Source organism: Neltuma alba, unplaced genomic scaffold (assembly GCF_004799145.2).
Source record: "Neltuma alba isolate B1F8T4 unplaced genomic scaffold, ASM479914v2 tig00013253_pilon, whole genome shotgun sequence".
Classification (NCBI taxonomy): domain Eukaryota; kingdom Viridiplantae; phylum Streptophyta; class Magnoliopsida; order Fabales; family Fabaceae; genus Neltuma; species Neltuma alba.
Window position 1 is genome coordinate 55327 of NW_021637547.1, and position 21853 is coordinate 77179.

Below are 21853 nucleotides of genomic sequence, written 5' to 3' on the forward strand. Positions count from 1 at the left end.
TATGATAAATATAAGAAATAGTATTTTTTCTTAAACGGGCCAAAAGCCCGCGGGCCGGCCCTGGCCCTGTAGCTTAAGGGCCGGGCTTAGCAAATTGGGGTATTTTTAAAATTTCAGCCCTGGAGGGCCGGCCCTTTTAAGCCCGCCAGCCCTGAAGGGCCAGCCCTGGAGGGCCGGGCGGGCCCTGATTCCCGGCTCTATTCCCCGCAATGCTTGTATGCTTCTGGCCAAAAAAGAAAAATAATGCTGATAGAGTAACCCTCTATCGTAAACTTGTCCTTGTTTTGAATCGATCCCACTGGTGCAAGCAAATACATACAATAATAAATTTATCTTTGCTTTTAAGGGTGTGCAATTTAATTATTTGAAAGATTGTGCTTTTTTAAAAAAAAAAACACATAGGTATTTTTTTATTGGAGACAATACGGTTTCAAGTAATGTCAGATATTAAATACAAGCAATTCTCTGAATAGGAATTTGAACGTTGATTAATCATATTATGAGAGATTTTTTTTTTTGGGTTAGACTGGATCCTCATTAACAAAACGGAGTGAATAAACTATGGAGTATTTGCATTTTGCAAATGCCGTAATTGGGCGCTGTTTATACTCTATGTTCTTCCCTAGTGCTGATGAATGAATGTTAGTTAATTTAAACCCCAAGAGTTTGAGCACGGGTCAGGCTTAAAGAAATCAGACATGGGGAAGACAGGAGGAAATGTATGATCTAGTGTGTGCATGTGTGTGTGTGATTATTTTTAAATATGCGTCACTTTCTGCATACTGTCTGCATAGTGAATGTATATCTTTATAAAGTCCGCACTTAGATTATTCAGATTATTAAATTAAAATAGCTAAGCCTGGCTGTTATTAAATATTTTTTATTTTGAAAACCCTTTAAGTGGATATATATTGTGAATAAAAAGTGAGCTTTCTAGATATATCGATCTGAAACATCAGAGCTCTGATCTACCCTAACAATCACGACAAGGCACCTTGAAAATTAAAACAAGAGGACACTACACGGAAAATACCCCAGCAAAAATAACAAGGACAGAGGAAGAAAGTATGAAGAATTTCCATCAAAAAAATACAGAGATTATTAAAAAATAATATACATCTTTTCACGCATTATATAGAATTTGAAAATAAGTCATGTTATTCCTGGTGTACGCATGATATGATATATTGTAAATTTTATCGTGTGTGTATATATAGAATTTGATGCGTTGAGATTGATTTAAGGAAGTGCCATATAGCAAAGAGCAATTTTTCGTCTATTCAGTGCTTATTTTAGATTTAATGTTTGCAGAACTGAAAGTTCCCACGAACTATGTAGCTTGCAAAATAAAGTTGGAATGAAACCCGGTCACTGTATAATGGTGTAATTGATATTTAGATAATTTTCCTTGAAAAAAGTCAATTTATATAATTGAAAAGTATATTTAGCTGTATGATTATTATTGAAAAGGACACAAGTTTTATCGAAGATGAATAGGAATAAGGGATGCAACAGAGGGGAAATTTTAAATGGCATTAAATATGCTAAATAACGGCATAATGCCATGTGACTTAGCTCGCAAACTAATAAATTGCTGCTTTGGGCCTGACCCAACTTTTAGAAGATATATCTGTCTCCAACTTTTATCTAAGGATGATATTATCTTCTGTTTTAAATATAAAATCTTGTTTGTTCGTTTATAGACTATAAATAATATTTTATAATTAGGATTAGAGTTAGTATAATATTTAGGTTCCAACAAGTCTTTTAGGACTAAAATCATGTGTCTGGATTCCTAAAAACTAAACCGCATATGCAAAAGTGCATGTCTCTTATTCAATCTGGATTTGTCCGGGACAAAAAAGATTAAATCAATTATCAATAGAAGAGAAATATTACTTGAGAATGGAAACCAAAAAAAAAAAGCGCCTAGCAAGTGAGAAGGTGATGTCAGAATGTTTTGTTTAACAATCAATATAACTGTTAATTAAATAAATACTCCTCCGGTCCGTGGGATGATTCAATAAAAGCCAAAATCCCTCACAATTTGATTACTATATACGACCCCTTATTCTGTTGCAAACATTTCCTTTTTTTGGGGGGAGGGGGGATATTGCAAACCCTTCGATCTTTTTTTTTTTTTTTTGGGGTAAGGAACTCTTCGAATTTAATTACAAGGGTTTTGGATTTCCACCAAAGTGCGGGACGGTGGGTGAAGATTAAAATAAACAATCATAAGTCCAAGTCAAAATGGTGCATGATACTTTCTCCAAACATTTTAATATTTTATGTTTTTGACCGCCAAACTTGATGAAAACATGCCAAACCCCATGCGTCACAAAATCCTCGAGTTCCACTGTCTATCCTCAACCTTCCTCTCCTGATTTACCAAACTGCCCCTTCTCTAATGGGTTGCAGGTCAACTTTTTTTTTTTTTTTTAAAAAAAGATGTACTACTTTCTGTCCCAATTATTACAAGGCATCGTTTATAATCTACTTTATTATAAATAAGATCTTATAATTATGACTGCAAATAATATTTTTTAACGCTAATATTGGGATTTCACCTGATGAACACGTAAAGTTCACAGGCGCACTGATCGAGAGAACAAGCCTTATTTAATTCGTAGCAAGAATGATTAATTCACAATTCGCCGCGTTAAGTACGAACTTTGAATATCTTACTGACCATATATTTTTTTTTTTTGACCGGACTTACTGACCATATAATTAAACTTTATAACTTTGTCGAAGTTTTTTTTTCCTGAGAAAAACAGTAACATGCTGCCAATTTATCGATAGGGGTAATTTTTCATTATTTCAGGTTGGGTGTAATATAAATAGAGGCCGGTGATTTAAATATTTCCATTACATTTTTAGAAACATTACATTTCTTAAGTGTTATGAGTAATGTTATAACTCTACAACAAGTATAGTACCCAAAGCTTTCATTATTTTAGGTATATTTTGAATCATTATCTTAACTATTAGTTTGATTAATATAAATAGATTATATATTCTGAAAATGGGATGTTAAAATGCCTTTTAAATATTGGATATTTTTATTTTTATTTTTAATCTCTGTTATAATTTACGAAATAGTATTTTTTTTTTGTCTTGAATATGCCATTTATTTTATAAATTATATAATATGGACGAGACATCACGGAAAAAACAAAGTATCAAATTATAGGTTTATGTGCTAGAATGACCTTATTTTGCAATCCTTAATTTTTTTAATCAACTTTACATCTTTTACCCAACTCATATTATGGTAACAGTGAAAAGCTAAGAATTTCAAGGATTTCAGACAGGCCCGCCCTCGGCAATAGAGACGCGACGCCCCGAGTACGAGCATCGAATCTTTTTGTCCTGAATCTGAATTTCCCTTGTATATAAATGAATCTCTATCCTCTTCTTCCTCCTTCGTTATCATCTCTATCTCGGTCATGCTAGCGAAACACTGAAGCCGACACCCAGTTGTGACAGAATAATACCCCTAAGATGGACTTGAGCTTGGATTTGAGTTTGTCTTTTGTTCCCAAAACTATTTCTGAGTTTCTTCGTGAGGTTGCTAAGACCGGAGATAGGCACGAGAAATTAGCGATGCTTGATGACTTTGTCAAGAGATTGGAGGATGAAATGAGGAAGATCGAAGCCTTCAAACGGGAGCTTCCACTCTGCATGCTGCTCGTGAACGATGGTAGGTTCTATCCTTGGATTTTTTTTTTTTTTTTTGGGGGGGGGAATTTGTTTATGATGTTTTTTTGTGAAATTTTTGCTGATACTTTTTCTTGGCCGGGCAGCTATAACGAGGTTGAAGGAGGAGAAAGTACGGTTGGTGGAAGTGCTAGACCGACCCGAGATTGAAGAATTCATACCGTTGAAAGCAAATTCTGGAGAGAACCGACAATTAACTATGGAAAAAGATAGCTGTGACAAGAAGAACTGGATGAACTCCGCTCAACTGTGGAGTGCTGAAACCAAATTGGTAATTCCGACGTCTTCCTTCAAATTCCAATTTCAGCAGATGATTTTCAGAAAATATTGTAATCTGCAAGTAAATTTGGCGAGCTAAGGTAACAATAAACAACTTCTTTTGGTACTTTCAGGGAAGTGAAAATGATCGGTCTGTGCCGGAGAACCCAATTCATTCACGAAATCTGAAAAACAGAGGTGGGGCATTTATCCCCTTTAATGGAAATTTGGTTATGTCAAAGCCAGTGACGAAGGAAGACAAGGAAATCTCACAAGTTCCTAGTCTTAGCTTGATGACTCCGGCGTCCGAACTCAATCTCAAGAATTCAAAAACTTGTAGCAGAAATTGTTCGGGTGCGTCTTTCCTTACAGGCCAGCTTGACGGACAAGTCCAACCACAAACACAACACTTGCAGCAAAATCCTAGAAAACAAAGGCGATGCTGGTCTCCGGAGCTTCACCGGCGATTTGTTGACGCGCTTCAACAACTGGGGGGAGCTCAAGGTAAAATTTAACAAACAAAGAGTCTTTAATTTCTCTGGATTAGGAAAATTCTAGAATTGAACCGATTCTTAAAATTAGGTAAGCTCTCATAGGGATTTATTATTGCCTAACATCGTGCGATTCATGCTTATTTGAAGTGGATTTGGGTCTAACAGATCTGTTCTATTTTTCCTTTTCAGTGGCCACTCCTAAACAGATTAGAGAATTAATGCAGGTGGAAGGCCTAACAAACGATGAAGTGAAAAGCCATTTGCAAGTAAGTAATTCCCTGATTACGTCTCTGCACATTTGTAGCTTTTTGTTTTCCGCCACTTGACGTATTTCTGGGGTTTATACAGAAGTACAGACTTCATGTGAGAAGACTTCCGGCTTCAACAATTAACCAAGGAAATGGCTTATGGATGGTAGAAGATCAATGCGGAGAGAAGTCAAAAATAAACTTATCACAGTCTGGTTCTCCCCAAGGACCTCTCCTCCTCGGAGGTTCTGCTAAGGGTCTATCGAGCTCTGGAGATGGCGAAGAAGATGAGAAATCAGACTGCCATAGTTGGAAGGGTGGTCTGCAACAGCAAGCGGAAGCTGATGTGCTGTCTTAAATTGACGCCTTTTTTTTGTTTCACAGGTAAATAATGGAACCAGACCCAGGATTTGACGGCAGTAAAATAAGCGGCCTAACATATAGAAGGGATCGAATTAATGTTTTTGAGACTCTACTCTGGAGATAGTAGTTGAAGTATCACAGAGTTGACGAAGTCTTCTTCCTCTGGTTTTGGAGAGGTTTTTGTTATAACCACTTTAGCCAGTATAAATTTTAGGTAGCAACATGACTCGTAATTCCCGTGATTCTATTGTATGAAATTCAGATGTTACTTCTGTTTCTGCAGCGTGTTCCTTAAAATATGACTTTGAGATTGAGGTTTGGCTTTTCAGTCTTGGACATTGTGCAAATGTTGACACTAAATCCACCTGCAAAAGAACCTTTTCAGTTATGGTCAACAGGGGCCTCTTTAAATTAATCCATCCCCAAAGCTAACAAACCGGTTATGAATATATATGATTGGCCCTTCTTTTCATTGAAAATTAGTTCAGCTTTTCAGAGTTCCATCTCAATATTAATTCCAGTCAGACTCCAAAAACCCAACAGATGATACAAACAATATTATCTGCTTCGTAGATCACAGTGCAAATTTGGCTTCGCCATCCACGACTGCCTGGGAATATTGACGAACTCAATCTCATGTAGGCCTGCTTTTCTGCACTCTGGCCGGATCTCAGGTTGGTTTGTTTCATACTGCTCCCAGATTACTACTAAGGCGTGATCATAGGGAGACCATGCTTCGTAATTGTTTTAATCTAATGGGCAAATGAAAATGAGCTGTCTAATGGATAAACCAGAGGAGATCGGGCGCTGACAAATGGAACTTTACTTGATTGCTTCTCTTCGTTCCTTGTCATTTCTACTGCATCTTAAATAATAGTCGGGGCACATTTTCTAAATTATCCATTGTACGTAACTAAACACCCTTCAAATCCTCATGACCAGAGGAAAAAAAAAAAAAACACCCTTCAAATTCCTTATCAACAGCTAAGCATCTTGCAAAAAATTAAAAAGAAAAAAGAATAGTCAACAACAAGCATTTGGTTTATAAGATCGGCTATAGGTCATGGATATCTGTTGAGAAGATTGTATGGACCACATAAGATTGGTTACAATAAACAAAAACAACGTTTCCACGTGATAACATATACTATCTCTGGTCTTAAATATAAGAATTAGTTGACTAATTTGAATAAATTAAAAAAATAAATTAAGTTAGTTATTTGTCATAAGCATGTGTTGTATTTTTTAAGATATCCTTACTAATCAAGTGTGTTGTCTAGAACTACCATTATTAGAATGACTACTTTAAAAACTAATAAATAAATATAAAATATAAAATAAATTAAAATATTATATTTAAGACTAAAATAAAAATCAAGATATTATATTGAGGAGGAGGTACACTCAAGTTTATTATTTTTTGTCGTCAAACATTACGAGCGTTAGCTTTACATTTGCATGGCAGAGTCCCTCCCGTGTAAATATCTGACCAAAATTAATATCTGTACTGTGAGTATCATTGACGCCATTATCCGTGTACTGACGGCCAAAAAAAAAAAAGTGCCACCGCGCGAAAAAAAAAAAAACACTGGGGAAAATATTTCTCAATTCCGGCCATACTTCTCAGCCTGAAAAAATGCCAGTGCGACAAAAAAGGGATCACAATAACTTTTAGATTTTTCTGACAAAAAGATGATAAATCGTTGAATAATTTATGCTACTTTTATAGTAGAAGTGTTTAAAGTACACCAACTTCTGAAATTTTGGAAAATATAAAATTTTCTCTATTATGACCAAAAGATCAATTAGAGCAATACTTATTTAAACAAATTGACTTTATATTCATTACCCGTATAATATAACAATTTTCATATGTGTTACCAATACAGATAAATTAGTTTTATAAATTTCATTTATTATAAATGATGTGGCAAAAAAAATATTCTTTTTTTTCCGGAAAAAATATACTCTTACAATAGTCCTGAAAATCAACTGATTTATGTTTAATCTGAAAATTAATATTAAAATATAATTTTGAAAATATTTTTCGATGTTTTATATTGTAATAAAACAAATTAATGTTATAATCAAGTGCAGCGTGATCATGTATTGATTTCAAGGGTAAGTATAGATTTAGTAGTGAACATGTGAGCACAGGAAAAAGTGCACTCAATCTAGCCAATTTTATAATTTGGGGTTATATGCTGCTTTATTTCTTATAGGGACACTCATTATTGAAATATTTTTTCCGGCTACTGACCAGGGTACTTGAGGTGATGAAGGTTTCTACCCAGATCCTTAAACATGATTTCCCCATTTTTAAGTCTGATCCTAATTATAAAACCTTATTTATACAAACAATATTCTTATAGGATTAGAGGTAGTAATTACTACATCTGATTCTTAATATAAGAGCTTGTTTGATTTTTATCTTGGTTCTAAATATAAGACCCCAATCTATTTCGTCTCTTATATTTATCTATTTTTTTCAAAGTAATCTTGTAATAATGGTAGTTCTAGCCAATACACTTGATTAGCAAAGATATTTTAAGAAATACAATATCTATTTATTACAAATAACTAATTTAACTAGTTTTCTTAATCTATTTAAATCGGTCACTAGTTTTTATATTAAGGACATGAGGTAATATTAAAGTATTATCATGTGATGTAACTACTTGATTCAAAATCATTAAGCTATCCAGCCCTAACAAAAGTCCCCCAAAGCAGCCCAACCCAGTCTGTAAAGAACAGAAGCTGGGCTAGACCGGCCCACGGTTTTCTCTGTTCTTCATTTTCAAGAGGTCGCCGGTGAAGTTGGCTTATTGCTGCCATCCTGAGCAAGTCTGCATCTTTTCTTTGCCGCCAAAAACCGTGAAGTACGCGGTAACTGTTAATCACTGCTCTGCTCAATCCAGGTAATGTGAAGAACACTTATTGTCTTATTTCCTGCTGATTCTGAGTTCTGAAATCCATGCCCTTTTACTTGCAAGTAAATAACTGGTCATCCCTTTCCGTCAGAAAATATGAAAGAAATTGTGACTATTCAAGTTGGTGACTACGCGAATTTCATTGGTTCTCACTTCTGGAACTTCCAGGTTTGAATATGTATATTAATGCTTATTTATTTACTTATCTTGTTTCTCCTCAGTAAGGCTCTCTGCTCCTGTTTCTCCTCATCCTTTATCCCCTTCGGAACAAGTCTTAGTGAGTAATACTTGAAAGCTCTATGTTTGTGTTAGTTACCTAAAGCGAGGAAGCAGAACTTACGATTTGTATTTGGATCAACGAAGTACTTATTATGATGCTATCAGCCACGATATTCCGCAGCTGCCGATCTTCTGCTCTCTTCCTTCCTTTCAAAACTTCAGTTCAAATTTGATTTCTTGAAAAATTTGGCTCGCGTCTGCTTTCATATCTGTTTATGAAACTGATTGCATATTTCTGTTTTTCAGAGATCATATATACTCAGACGAATATTTCATCGCAACCTGCCTTTAACCTCTTTTGTGTTTGGAAATTGTTCTTTAATTTATGGCTCTTCTGCTGAATTTGATCTGTTTTTTCTTTTTTGGTTCACATGATGTTAATTTTCTTTTCTTCAAGTTGAATGACTGCAATATATAACCAGCATTTTTTACTTAAATCCTGTTTGCTTTTCTCGCAATTGATATTAGCGCTTCACTCGTTAAGAGTATTTTGAGCATGTTTATTGCTCAATAATTCAATCTTCTGATATATTGTACAGGATGAGTTGCTGGGGCTTGCGGGGGATCCCCATGGCGATCCAGTCTTCAACGATCACGATCTTAACATGGATGTGCTTTACCGAACTGGTGAGACACAACAGGTGCAACTTTTTTGTATTTAAATTGGCATTTTATGATTTTTTTTTCCTCTGAATTTTTCTGTTTAGAAGTGTATCAAACTTGGTGGAAAATAAGATCTGTACAAAAATACTAAAAGAGTTGGGACTGAAAATTCAATGAAATGTCATATTTGGACTTTTGTAACTATTCTTGAGGTATCCCATATCTTTGTAGATTAGATGGTTCAACAACTTCAAACACTAGCTATATTCCTTAAAGTGCTGTTTTTGTGCTTACACCATTATTGCTTGAATATTTGCAGGGCATCCATACATGTACTCCTCGCTTAGTTTCAATAAACATGAAAGGTATTTACGTATTTTAAATTATAGAAGAAATATATCGGTGAAATATTTCCCAATCCTGCTATTGGATTTATTTGTTGTCATTATTCCTTATTAAGTTGATAGTGTATGCTGATAATCTTGGTTGCTAAGGATTAGTAATTACTTATTTGTCATAAATCGGACTATAAACTCTGAAAGAGAACCTGGATTAATAATTTGAAACTATATATGGCGGAACAATTGTATTTGAAGTTAAGGCTCATTAGTTACAGTCTTGATGTTGTGATGCTGATATCTGATCAGCTGAGAATGTTAAGTTGGTAGGAAAACAGTAATAAAAATGCAAACCACGATAATTGATTGAGTAATATGGTTACGCCATAATTATTAAATATGTTTCAAGGGGGCTTGAAAGCATTGTCAATCAGCAGGAGGAATCTTATTAAAACTTGTTAATGCTGGTTTGTGGCTAAAAACACTAAGAAACTTATTTTCCTGTATTTACCAGGGGGCTTGGAAAATTTTAAATAAAGAACCTGAATTTTTAAGTTGTATGTGTGAGTATTGATGGTGGCATAGTTTCGTGAGATTGTTGATTTTCATTAAGCAAATTTTTAGCTGTCCACTTTTGATGGGATTGAAACATATTTGAAGGCCTTATTTGCTGGATCTGTTTATTATTTCAGGATCCCTTGGATCTATGAGTTCACGTGGGACATTATATAATGATGACGCAACCATAGCATCAGATGTCGTCTCCTGGTGAGACCTTTCTCACTGTTATTCTATGCAGTGTCATGTCATATTTCTAATTACAGTTGATTTGGAAATTTCAGATATTTTCCCCGACATTGTAATATATCATAATATTCTGAAGTAACAAATTTGTACTGATATTTTGCTTCCATTCACTCTTTGATCAAGTGAAATCCTGATATATCAAATATCCAACTGTTGAACATTATCCTGAATACCTAAATGTTTTGCTTACAAAATTGAATTCTCATGATAGTAAGAAACATTGTTACCTGCAAATAAGCTAAATGCCAGTAGACCAACCTGCAGGACCGGTAAGATTTCTACCCATGCTACTGAACACCATAAAAGAAATTTGTTCTTGCAAAGTCTTTATGAAGAAGATCAAAATTTGAATGTGGCAAATGAGACAAATGGTGGAAGTACTGGTTCACAAAGAGCGTATCAGGATAAGGACATAGTTGATTCTCTAGAAAATGGTGTACAATTTTGGACAGACTACTCAAAAGTACATTATCACCCCCAAAGTCTATATGAATTAAGTGGAGCTTGGATGGATGTGGAAGAGTTTGACAATTATGGAATCGGAAGGGATTCCTTTGCTTGGACTTCGCAGGGTGAAGAAATCAGTGACAGGCTTCGATTTTTTGTTGAAGAGTGCGACCATATGCAGGTATATGGATTACTTGAAGCTTATCCTGTATTTGATCGTGTTTTTGTCTGGGTGGGATGCTCCTCATTAATCTTTAATCCTTGTAGCGAAGTAATGAATAGAAGTTGTATTATTGACCCTGTAAAAATTCAGAATTTAATTTCCCCTGAACTTACTCTATTAGATGGAAGCAATGTTTCATTTATAGAAGATAAAAAAAAAAGAATAGAATTCTGCTGCAAAGAAAAGATTTAACTCCTCAAAGCTGGGTCCTAATCTAAACAGAACAATGAAACCTATCTTATGTTTCACTTAAGCTGACCTTAAAACACATAAATTGATACCCAAAGGATGACTAAAAATTTAAGCTTTAATTCCAACAAAATAGAAAACAAAAACAACTTAATTGTCCTCATTCAATTTCTATTTTGATTTTTCCCTGTATGGTCCTTTTCATGCGTAAACTTTAACTTCCCTTTCTATTTATGTTTTTTGGTCTGATTAACCTTCTCAAGGCATATTTTTATGAATTCTATATTCTATTACCTCAGGAGTATCCCTTGTCAACATAAGAAAGGTATTCCTGAAAATTCAAAATCTATTCTGGCCTTTCAATATCATAGCCCCATATAGATTTTATGCATGATTGGCCATCTAGAACTTTCGAGGATTATTTGCTTTTCTTGTTCAGACTTTATCGTGAGATTTTACAGCTTGATAATATGATAATATATTAATATTTGGAAGCTGCTCCATATTTGTATGTTTTTATTGTAGCCAATAATAGGCCCTGAGAAGCGAAGTCGTTTTGGTTTGATGTTCTGAAAACCATCTCTGAATGTTGGCTACTTTGGCAGGGGATTCAGTTCATTGTTGATGATTCAGGAGGTTTCTCTGCTGTTGCTGTGGAGTTTCTAGAGAACCTTGTAGATGACTATACTAACACTCCTGTAATGCTATATGCTGCCCGAGGTCCAGGTTCAAACTCAAGGCTTCAGAGCAGGAAGCATACAATCTCTGGGGATCTTCATGATGCTGTATCATTTTCAAGATTGTCATCCTACTCTAAACTTATTGTGCCAATTGGTCTGCCCATCTTAAGCTCCAGTAAGAACCTCCATAATCCGAAATTACTCTGATGTGGATGATTCATCACTTTGTTTTATGATACTGGAAGACTTCATGTATAACATATATATTTAGGGTTTTCTTGAGTGAATTAGGAGGTTGAAGATTGGCGATCACAGTTCTAATATACATGTGTTATGGAGGATTAGACCTACAGGCAATAGGAGAGGCGTCAACCCTTGAATCAGTTGCTTTTTTGGGCTATGAATTGTGAACGCACCTGCTAAATTAAAATATAGAGTTTGATGGGTTGTTGCAAGTAAAACCCATATGTGGACATAATAAATTAGCTAACTTCTAGATCCGGAGAGACAAGTATTGAAACCTGTTATGTAAATAATAATAAACATACGAGTTAGTTATGTTCAGTGATGGACCCCACGTTATGTTTTTTTTTCTTTTTTGTTGGGGGGGGGGGGTGGGGTGTTTAGCTTTCTTTGTTTCTCCGAACGGGTATGGGGATATAGAGCAACTTCAGCAGCTGGACCCATCTACAAAACCATTGGGTAGCTGTCTAGGTCATGGTGGGTAGATGTTGTGTTTCAAATTCTGTTAGGTTCTGTAATGGAAGATCTCTCTTGGGCCTATTCCTTCGTCTTGTGCTCATCACCAAAGCCATTGGCCCATTGTTTCATAGTTTAAATTAAGAAGATCACAAGGCTTTGCTTCAAAACCTCGTTCAAAAACAGAAAATGAAAAGAAAAGAAGACCTCGAGATAAATATCTGTTTCTCTCTACTTCTCCTGCCTCCTTCACCCTCCTCCTTATAATATATTCTGATGTTTAACGTACTGATAATTTATCAATCAAGATTGTGTGGAGTTATTCACCTCAAATCGTGTTGTATTTTGTTCTAATATGAAGGTCTTTATTCAGATAAATTTCTGTTTAACGTCATTTAACAGGTAAAGCTTCCAAATTCCTCCGTATTAATGATGAGAAGCCTTATCACTCAAGCGCTGTATATGCTGCTGCTCTGCACTCTATTAGTCTTCCTTTCCGAATGGCACCAGTCGGGCCTACTTCAAATGCGTGTTCTTTTTCTGGGGCTGTTGATGTTAATGGAGTCATACAAATGTTATCAGGGCAGGGAAGGCAGAATATGGTTTCAATTTTGGATGTTGCCATGCCAGCACCTGCTTTGACTGGTAGATATTGAATTATGTCAATCCTGATAATTAAGATGTTTTGGAATAAAAAATGTATTTAATTTAACTTATTTCTAAATTTCAGGAGATAATGAACAGTCTTTGTTAGAGAATTTGCAGCCATTGACGCCACATGTAGAAGAGGATGTTGAAGACATGCTAGCAGTTGAGTGCCTCACAGTTCATGGAGCTCTTGCATCGGGTATAGGCTATAGTGATTTAATTGTTAAATATGTTTATTTTTGTCTTATTCTTCTTTGGTTCGTCTTTGCTCCTAACTATGCACTGTAAAAGGGAGAAGGTTTCAGCATATCTTTTCCTGTCCGTCAATCAGGTTTACGTGGCAGAGATGTGCGTCTGTCCAAAAGATAAAATAAAAGTGAAACACATGCAGTTGTCTATTTCAATATGAAGAAAAGGCACAAACGTGTGAACTTATGTTATGTTAGGGCTGAAGCACTTAATGGAACCCTATCGTGGAACATCAGTAACAACCAAAATTTTCATTTTTCTGGGTAATCTGCTGAAATCTAGCCTAACAAGTGATATTTGATCATATCAGCCGGATAATTCCAAAGATAATTGTGATTGAAATGCCAAAGTGAGAGAAGAGTTCTTATGAAATAAGAGAGATAAGTGCAAGAACCTTATACGCAGATTGCTCTAGCAATAAATGGGTCTGTATGAATTGGTTTGCATTATTCGTTTCTATATTTGTTCTCAGATTCTGTAGTTATTCTACTACTCCAAAAAATTTCTGTTTTCTGATTTTTTTTTTCCGGACTGATTTTGGTTGTTTTGATTCAATAGCTGGTCATCGGGCATCAGTTTCTGAAGTAAAAGATATGATTCATGCTGCTTTTGAGCGTTCCAATATGAGGCCGATGTTCTGCCATCTATCTGCTGCTCTTTGTCCCCTCCCTATCCCCTTGCCTTTCCCATCAATATTTGGTAACCTTGTTGGCCAGCGTGGTGAACTGATTAGTGGTCAGATGACTGATGCATCAAGGAAAGGGTCCCTTGATGTTCATTCCTTACCCATGGCTGCCCGATTACGTTCCAACAGTGCTATCTTGCCTTTTTTGGAAACTAGATTGCGGAACCTACGCCGGTTTGGAATTGAGAGGGGAGCAATTGGAGCGCAGTTACTTAGCAGTTGGGGATTTGGAAAGGAAGAATTGGTGGAAATGGAAGAGATGTTGTCAAAAATGGTCGCATCATTGTCTCCTCCTCAGTTCTCATCCGATTCAGATTAGATTAGAAAACGTGCTCAGCGAATGCAACTTTTGAAGGTGAGTTTGGGATGGTTACAATTTTGAAGCATGCCATGCTGCTTGTTCATCCCCTTCTGCCTTGTTTGTATCAGACTCTGTCTTCTAAGGTGTTATCTTTATTCTCGTCTGCGTGGTGCTTGTGCATCTAAATTACTTATTTTTACCTGAATGAAGTTACCTAGTTGTCTATTTTCTGTTTCTTTTGACCTACTCTGTCTTTGATTTCTTACCAAAATCAACTGAGATTTTTTCTTTTTGGGTAATCACTGAAGTTAAAACTGACACCTGCCTGTCAATTGATTTCTTACAATAATCTTTTAGATTACACCTAATGAAGCAGAGACATCGATAATACTAAAAGGCTAAAATTTGATCTTCCTAGAACCAAGCCTTGCTCCAACCCCCAAGCAATTCCCATTTTTCAGCCTCCCTAGCAAAAACACGCTTCCAGTTTCATGATAAAGGCCCTGACCCAGTTACCTTGGTTGTCTTGGACAACACCCCCACAACCTCCATGGCCATGTTCCTTCACAGAACTATCATTATTGAGCTTAGCGTAGCCCGTAAAAGAAAGTTCTGTAGTGATCACATGTTGGCAACTTCGAACAATCGTTATTAACAACTACATTACATGTCATCTGTACAATCTAAAAAGTATTCCTTGTATGATGATGAGAAGACATTTTTAATTATGTTACTTCAACTTGCACGGCCAGAAATTGAGCTTCAAAAGAGAATCTCAAGTCACCCATAAATCGATAAATCTAAAATGTGGGGTTAAACGTTCAGATCGATGTCGGATTGAAGAACTCATTGAACATTAGAATATTGATTGATAAATTTGAAAGAAACCCGCAAGTACTTCGATGGAGCTGTAATATATCTGGAAGCAAATCAAAACTAGGGACAGGTATTTACATGCATAAAATTTATAGCGAGTATGAGCAGGGGAGAGAGAATGAGTAGGAAAAAAAGATGAGAGAGAAATATATAATTAATTGGAAGGAAAACAAAAAAATATTAGATGTTTAAATTTATAAAAAGAAACAAACCTATTCAAATTATATATAAAAACGATTCGTGGGAGTAACATCTTTAGTATACGCGCGAGGAGCATTTCTTTTCATGCCGGTGCAATTTATTTGGACTAAAAGGAGCATACCACGAAAGATTAAAGACGACCACACTTTGTTAACACAGAGATCTTGTTTTATTGGAAAGAAAAAGGGCACCTATTTTAGGGTCATATACTATTAACAAATAAATCTGAAATTAAACATGACTTGATTTTAATCCTAAGTAAATGGGACACCATTTTTTTCACTTTAACATTTTCATGTCTAACGCAAAATTCTTTGCACCTTGTTGTGATTGAATAACAATAAAAAAAACCAATGACATGTAGTTTCCCTATATAAATACAATAAATTACTGAAATATTATTTTTTGTTAGTTTCCTTTTTGTCAGTTCTTTTGCTAGAAGTTGGTGCATTCCCATGAAGGCAAAGGCTTATCTTGGGATTAATCATTAAAGAATACTACTAGAGACTAATTACATAGCATGCCTGAGAAATATCGGTTAGTTAGAGGTATACTGACCCAATATTATTATAGCTCCGCAGAAATGCAGCATGCAAGTGAGTTATTACGTGGACCTCGAAAAAGGTTCCCCATATGAGATTGAAAGATCCAAGGCATGACAACATATTTACAGTGAAATGACATTGTATTTAAGGCAAAGCACATGCATGCAAGGTCATTAGATCCAAACTACGAAATTTGTGAGAAGCCCACGGTTGGAAGATGATCACGTATTTCATTATTAATAAAAGAATATTTGGCACTCTTTTATTTATTCCATGCAAATGCAAATTTCCCGGGGTAAAGAGAGAAAAGATTAAGTACATAATAGTTGGTCAACCATCCGGAAAATTATGATTGATGGACAAATTTTAAATTGTCGGCTGTTAACAAATTACGGGACAGCATGTTTTGCAATGGCGTGAAGCTTTTGTATCTTTCAAGCGCTCAATATGAGCTAATTTTTGACTTTGTGGTATGTATCTGCATATTGTTCAAAATAATAATTATAACGAACAGAACCGGAGGAAAGATTACACTAATTAATTGAAGATTATGCCAAGCTTTCAAGATATGACAACTGAAAAACTACGAAGGATGATCTGAATTGTTTTCTAAAGCAAGGAGTGTATATAGCGTGCTTGATGCAGAAATGAATTATGTTTTCAATCAGAGAAAAGAAAGAAGAAATAGGGTAACTGAGAACCAAAACCAAAATCTATAGCAGACAAAATATTTTGAGGGGGCAGAAAGCAACTACGGTTTACTAAAGCATTTCTAAGCACACTTTAAAACATGTCCACCCCGAGAGTCTTCTTTGTATATGTACCCAAAAAAAGGAGGGAGGATTGAATCTCACATGTATGCTCTACTCCTCTGGATCGTTCTTTTTATTTATATGTATCTGACAGGCAAGAACTGCATGAGAGAGGGACAAAGAAAGGAATTCAGTTCAGAGATGTAAAATACCACACTGGATATATATCTGCATTTCGGAATTCACCTTCAAATTGGGCGTGTGATTACATTAATTAAATAAATGAACTATTCATGCAATTCAAAAGTATTTCCTATTTGATGCTAATTTGGATGCCCCTGCGAAAAAGTTCAGCAGAGAAAGTAGAATGCCGCCGAGCCTTTTTGTTTCAACGAGACGCAATACACGAACACACATTAATACATTATTTCAAACTACCAATATTCACGAAAATTGATGACAATATAATCAAGATAATATGTTTTCAATACTAGTTTGGATCATCTAATAACTTAGACTGGAAATATATGGATGCCACACAGAAGCAGACAAAACCTGTTGAGCCCGGCCTTTCGAAAAGTCTTCTACATTATACCAACTTTTTTGGCTGACATGTCGGTTTCATCAAATTCTCTTTCAGAGAATAAAATTTTTATATTTCTCTTTCATTAGGTAGAAAAGAACAATCACACTGAGGCTAATGTGGTATTCAGGGGACAAAAAAACGAATGAGAGCAAATCTGATAGCCGAGGCCAAGGTCTTGGATTTGACATGTTGCCGAATGCCAATTATATACGCACGCCTACAGTTAAAGTCATTTTTTCCTCAATAATTCAGAGTTCACACCACAATATAGCTCTTTCTTTAAACACAATTCAGAAGGAAGTCAGAGTTCAAAATAAATAAAGACAGACATAAATAAACGGCAACAAATATCCAAACTGGCCATAAATTATTACTGCTCATAATTGGGGAACGGGACATCCTTCGTTGTGAAAAGAGACCATTCCCCTAACCTACTCTTTGTATGCTTTATGATATGAGTACTTGCAAAAACTTTCTGCTCCCACCAAACCCTATTGCCACAGTTATGAAAGAGCTAGCAAATGATACATACCAAGAAAACAAAGAAAAGAGAGTAGAGAGTACTAGAACTCCATCATAAATGCAGAGAATCAAAAAATTAGGAAAATCCACAAGATCGATAGGCCTACATCAACATCCATATAGATTACAACAAAGGGGCGGTTTGCTCGGCAAAAAGGAAACCCATTAAATTTTTCGCAGGCATTAAAGATTTAAGAGATGAAAACAGACAAAACAAAAATACCTAGGCTGAAGATTGGTTGACTAAACAGGCGGGGCAGGCGCTAGTGCTGCAAAAATGGAAAGATCAACTAGAAAGGCAGATGCCACTCCTACCCTCCTCGCTTTCTGACTGTAGCTGCTGGTGGGCTTGCTGTGACTGCTGGCTTTGTTGCTGTGGTGGCGGCTGCTGGGGGGAAAGCATTAGCTGAGCTTGAAGCTGGTGGTGGTGGTGCTCCGTCTGTGGCGGTTGCATCTGGCCGCCGTAAGGGCTGTCGAAGGAGCCGAGAGCCAAGGAAGGAGACATGTCGCTAGGAGCAGCAGTTGAAGAAATATGATTGTTGAATCCACTCCCAGAAACCGAGCCCACATCGTATCCACCATTGAATCTCAGAAACTCTTGTTGCTGCTGCTGCTGCTCGTAACCCCGAAACATATCTTGTTGCTCTCTCGCCGCCACGGCCGCGGCCAACTGCTGAGCGTCCAAGATCTGGTGCTGTTGGGAAGGGTCACGAAGTACCAGTTGGCCGCTATGAGAAGAGCCACTGGCTGGAATATTGGTCATAGGCGCAGGCGGTGGCATGTTGTTGTAGGGATAACCGGTGGTGGAAGAATATGGGTTGGTTGGGTGTTGCTGTGGGATCATTCCAGAAGGCGCTAGAATGGTGGGAGGCATGGACTGAAGAGCCTGAGGTCCAATATACGTGGCGAGCTCCTTCTTGGCATTGTTGAGTTCCACTTGGATCAGCCTGAGCCTGTGCTGGAGGATGGAGATGAGACCCACACAACCATAGACTGGGTCCCGGAGACGGGCCTCGGCTTCGTAAGCCAGGGACTTGACGGCGTCGTCTCTCTGCGAAGCGTTCAGCTCATTGAGAAGCTTAGCGACATTGCTTGCCCCGAATACCCTGTGGACGCAAGCGAACCTCTGAGGATTGTCCGGTGGGAAGTACGGTGCGAACACGCATTCTTGCGTGCATTTCCGCCTCAGGCACTTGCACGCAGCGCACGGAGAATTCGATGATGACATTTCTCGATCTCCACTGAGACAACTGCTAATAAAAAAAAAACAAAGAAAGAAAGATACCCAACGATCTTATTTGTCTCTCTCAATTAAACGTGCAGCATTAAACAGTAGGTACTGTTATTTCAACAAAGAGGTTTAAACTTTGAAGCGAAAGATAGAGAATCAGATGGGCGTGCAATTAAATATTGGCAGTATATAATAGTATAATCAAACATGGAAATGAGGAAACGCACAGACAAATAAATGGGCGATAATTCAATGAAGCTTCATACGGCGATTGTTTATTATACATTAAAAAATTCGACGAATAATAATAATTAAAAATACCCCAAGTCTATCAAAGAGTCTGTCTCATAATCAAAGCCAATATCGTTCTCGAAAAGGAATCGGCATGAGACGAGTCAAAACGATGATTTTTAATCCGCAGAACTGCCCAAAGCCCCCAATGAAATTTTAAAACAAGAAGAACGAATAAGAGCAGAAGGGAAAAAAGAATTTTAAATATATGCATATTCATCACCAAAAAATCTCGAATAAAAAAAATCACGTTGCACCGGTGGGATCCGGATATGGCGTCATTTGCGTGCTGCTGAAGTTTGAAGGAGGGGATATGATGAGATCTATTCATGGTTTGATGACCCAAATTCGTAAACGTTCATATGTATGAAGGAAACTAATCAAAACAGACTACACAAATATAAGAAGAGAGAAGGAAAAAAAAAGGAAAGAGATGGGGAGACAGAGAGAGAGAGCTCACTGAGGTCTGTGAATGGAGGCGAGACTGCGTGCAATAGAAATAGAATATGCAGAAGAGAACGGTGAGGAGGTGGAGGGCGAGTGGGAGGAAATTGATGGAGACGGTGCCTTTTCTACTTTCTTCAGCGCCACTGCTACAAGCAAGCAGCGTTAGGGCCTGGCTTCGTCTCTTTCTTTTCGACCCGGCCTACTCAGTCAATCCCCTATTATTTATTATTATTATTCCCACCTTTATGCTTTTTCATTGTTAAAAAAAACTCTTTAATACGTAAATCAGATTTCTTTAATATATTTTTATCCTATTCTTGTGAAATATGAGGAAAAAAATATTTTTTTTACATATTTATATTATGGTATTGAATCCCGAGACTCAGTTATTTACTCACTTTTTTTGAAAAATACGCATCTGCGTCGTACGTTAACTCTAACTCAATTTACAAGTAAACATACAGTGGAGGTGAGGGTGATTCAATTTAATATAGCTTTTTTTTTAGTTTTTTTTTTTTTTTCGTTTGCTACTTTCAAGTTCGACTATTCAAATAATAGCTTTTCCCAAAATAGGAGTTGAATGCAAAATGCAAATGATAACCACCCCAATGCAATCCTTTGAGGAGATATTACCATAATTTTCTCGTATCCATTTTTATTTCAGTAATTAATAATAATTTATACGGTCAAATTTTATCTAGTTGACCGGATCACTGATTAGTTATTTTATCGGCCAGTCATTAAAATTTAATATTTACGGAGCTTCACAGTACTTGTTTACAGGAAATAACATTTAAATAAATAATTGCCTTATATAAAAATGGCCGAACCTGGCTGCTTAATACTGCCGCACACGCAATCATAATCTGAGATAAAAATCAGATGAAAGGAATTGGATTGCCAACGATTAGTCCTTGGCTTGTCAATTATGAATGTTCTGGAACTATGCATGCCTCGCGTTCCAGTCAACCAAAAAAAAAAATTTGAAGGTTACCTATGTTTGGTATGAAAAAAATATTTATATCAAATTATTTACATTTATTGTGTTAAGTTTTCTAATCACAGTTAACCATATGTCATATTTTTAAAATATTAGTATGAAATAAAAAAAAAAGACATATAGTCATATATGACTAAAGAATTTGATATAGTAAATATAAAAAAATTGATATAAACCTTTTCTTTTGGGGCACAGAGAATTAGAGGGGATGGGAAAGAAAAAAAATTAATAACTACATTTTAAAAATGAAAAAAATGGGTTTATAAAATTTTAATACAGAGAAGACGAAAATAAAGAGTAAGAAAACTAATTAAAAGTTTTAACTATATATTTTTTAAAAATTTTTTAAATGAACTTGTTAGAATTATTTTTCCCATCCCCTCTGATATTCTCATACCAAATAACGTTAAAGTTGCATTTGAAGATGAAATTAAAATAAGATTAGCCACTCATGGAAATAATGAGAGAATGGGGAAATTAAGGATGAAAATGATGAGATCACGAGGTGGGCAGATCACAAATGTTACGGTACAAGGTACCACAAGATTGGAGTAAATTGGCAGGAGGTGGTATGCATTTGTATTTAAAATGAGAAAAGAAGAAAAAGATCATAAAGGCCAGGGGGATGGTTAAGGGGAGGATCAGGCTTTTGCTGGCAAACGCAATGATTACTGTATATTTTTCTGAAGCACACGTCCGTGTACCGTGCGCGTCAACCCTATTGTCACCACTCCCGTACTGTCTCCTCCCTAGGGGCACTCTCGTCTTCTCACCCATCGTCTCTCCCCCTCCTTTTCTTTTTTTTTTTTCCAGTGTATTTACTCATCTCTCCATCTCCATGTGCCATGCTGAGAAAAATTATAGAAATAGAATAATTAAGCCATGTTGATATAATAAAAATGTCTACAAAGGAGCTACATTGAGTTTTCATTAAAAGCAATCAAATTGTTTATAGCATATATTACTACTCCTAGCTAAATTTATATTTTATATTGATGCATTCGCATGTTTCTAAGTTGTAATACCTTGCTGGTCCAAAAAAAAAAGTTGTAATACCTTTAAACTTCTATTTAGATTTTCGAGGATACATCATTTGAGCAAATTTTATCTAAACCGAGTCTACATACTTTTATATTGGAATTGATGGGTGAATTGGGTGATATAGAGGTAGATGATGTACTTGTGTTCTTGTAGAGATAAATGAGATTAGAAGGGTGGGGATGGAAATAGGTTAATCCCTA

General features: G+C 36.1%; 3 protein-coding genes across 7 annotated transcripts; 2 read left to right on the forward strand and 1 right to left on the reverse strand.

Annotated features, from left to right (window-relative positions):
* Positions 1–3373: 3373 nt before the first annotated feature.
* LOC114735803 (transcription factor HHO5-like) lies at positions 3374–5402 on the forward strand. The gene is made up of 5 exons (XM_028923558.1): positions 3374–3703; positions 3807–3991; positions 4113–4482; positions 4662–4738; positions 4821–5402. Exons 1-5 carry the CDS (start codon positions 3505–3507, stop codon positions 5076–5078), a joined length of 1089 nt encoding a protein of 362 aa, XP_028779391.1. The 5' UTR covers positions 3374–3504; the 3' UTR covers positions 5079–5402.
* A 2513-nt stretch (positions 5403–7915) lies between these two features.
* LOC114735789 (protein misato homolog 1-like) lies at positions 7916–14395 on the forward strand. Of its 4 annotated transcripts, none has more exons than XM_028923542.1 (10): positions 7916–8001; positions 8105–8181; positions 8832–8933; positions 9215–9260; positions 9926–10001; positions 10305–10668; positions 11505–11754; positions 12681–12923; positions 13009–13125; positions 13734–14395. In XM_028923542.1, the coding sequence occupies exons 2-10, from the start codon at positions 8110–8112 to the stop codon at positions 14177–14179; spliced, it is 1716 nt and encodes a 571-aa protein (XP_028779375.1). In that variant the 5' UTR covers positions 7916–8001; positions 8105–8109; the 3' UTR covers positions 14180–14395. The 4 variants fall into 4 exon arrangements, with proteins under 4 accessions (XP_028779375.1, XP_028779377.1, XP_028779376.1 ...); XM_028923544.1 differs by having other exon boundaries at positions 7939–8001; positions 8077–8181; XM_028923543.1 differs by lacking the exon at positions 7916–8001 and having other exon boundaries at positions 8043–8181.
* Positions 14396–16364: 1969 nt separating this feature from the next.
* On the reverse strand, positions 16365–19696 carry LOC114735804 (LOB domain-containing protein 36-like). 2 transcript variants are annotated; one of them, XM_028923560.1, is made up of 3 exons: positions 19626–19696; positions 17867–18893; positions 16365–16696 (listed from the first exon to the last, which is right to left on the reverse strand). In XM_028923560.1, the coding sequence occupies exon 2, from the start codon at positions 18869–18871 to the stop codon at positions 17930–17932; it is 942 nt and encodes a 313-aa protein (XP_028779393.1). In that variant the 5' UTR covers positions 18872–18893; positions 19626–19696; the 3' UTR covers positions 16365–16696; positions 17867–17929. The 2 variants fall into 2 exon arrangements, with proteins under 2 accessions (XP_028779393.1, XP_028779392.1); XM_028923559.1 differs by having other exon boundaries at positions 17867–18896; positions 19626–19694.
* Positions 19697–21853: the final 2157 nt, after the last annotated feature.

Bases quoted from the DNA above. Each gene is read 5' to 3' on its own strand.
- LOC114735803 (XM_028923558.1), top strand. From the start codon at position 3,505: ATGGACTTGAGCTTGGATTTGAGTTTGTCTTTTGTTCCCAAAACTATT. The intron at 3,992-4,112 runs GTAATTCCGACG...TGGTACTTTCAG, and splicing joins GGAGTGCTGAAACCAAATTG to GGAAGTGAAAATGATCGGTC. The intron at 4,739-4,820 runs GTAAGTAATTCC...GGGTTTATACAG, and splicing joins AAGTGAAAAGCCATTTGCAA to AAGTACAGACTTCATGTGAG.
- LOC114735789 (XM_028923542.1), top strand. From the start codon at position 8,110: ATGAAAGAAATTGTGACTATTCAAGTTGGTGACTACGCGAATTTCATT. The intron at 9,261-9,925 runs GTATTTACGTAT...TTATTATTTCAG, and splicing joins AGTTTCAATAAACATGAAAG to GATCCCTTGGATCTATGAGT. The intron at 10,669-11,504 runs GTATATGGATTA...CTACTTTGGCAG, and splicing joins AAGAGTGCGACCATATGCAG to GGGATTCAGTTCATTGTTGA.
- LOC114735804 (XM_028923560.1), bottom strand. From the start codon at position 18,871: ATGTCATCATCGAATTCTCCGTGCGCTGCGTGCAAGTGCCTGAGGCGG.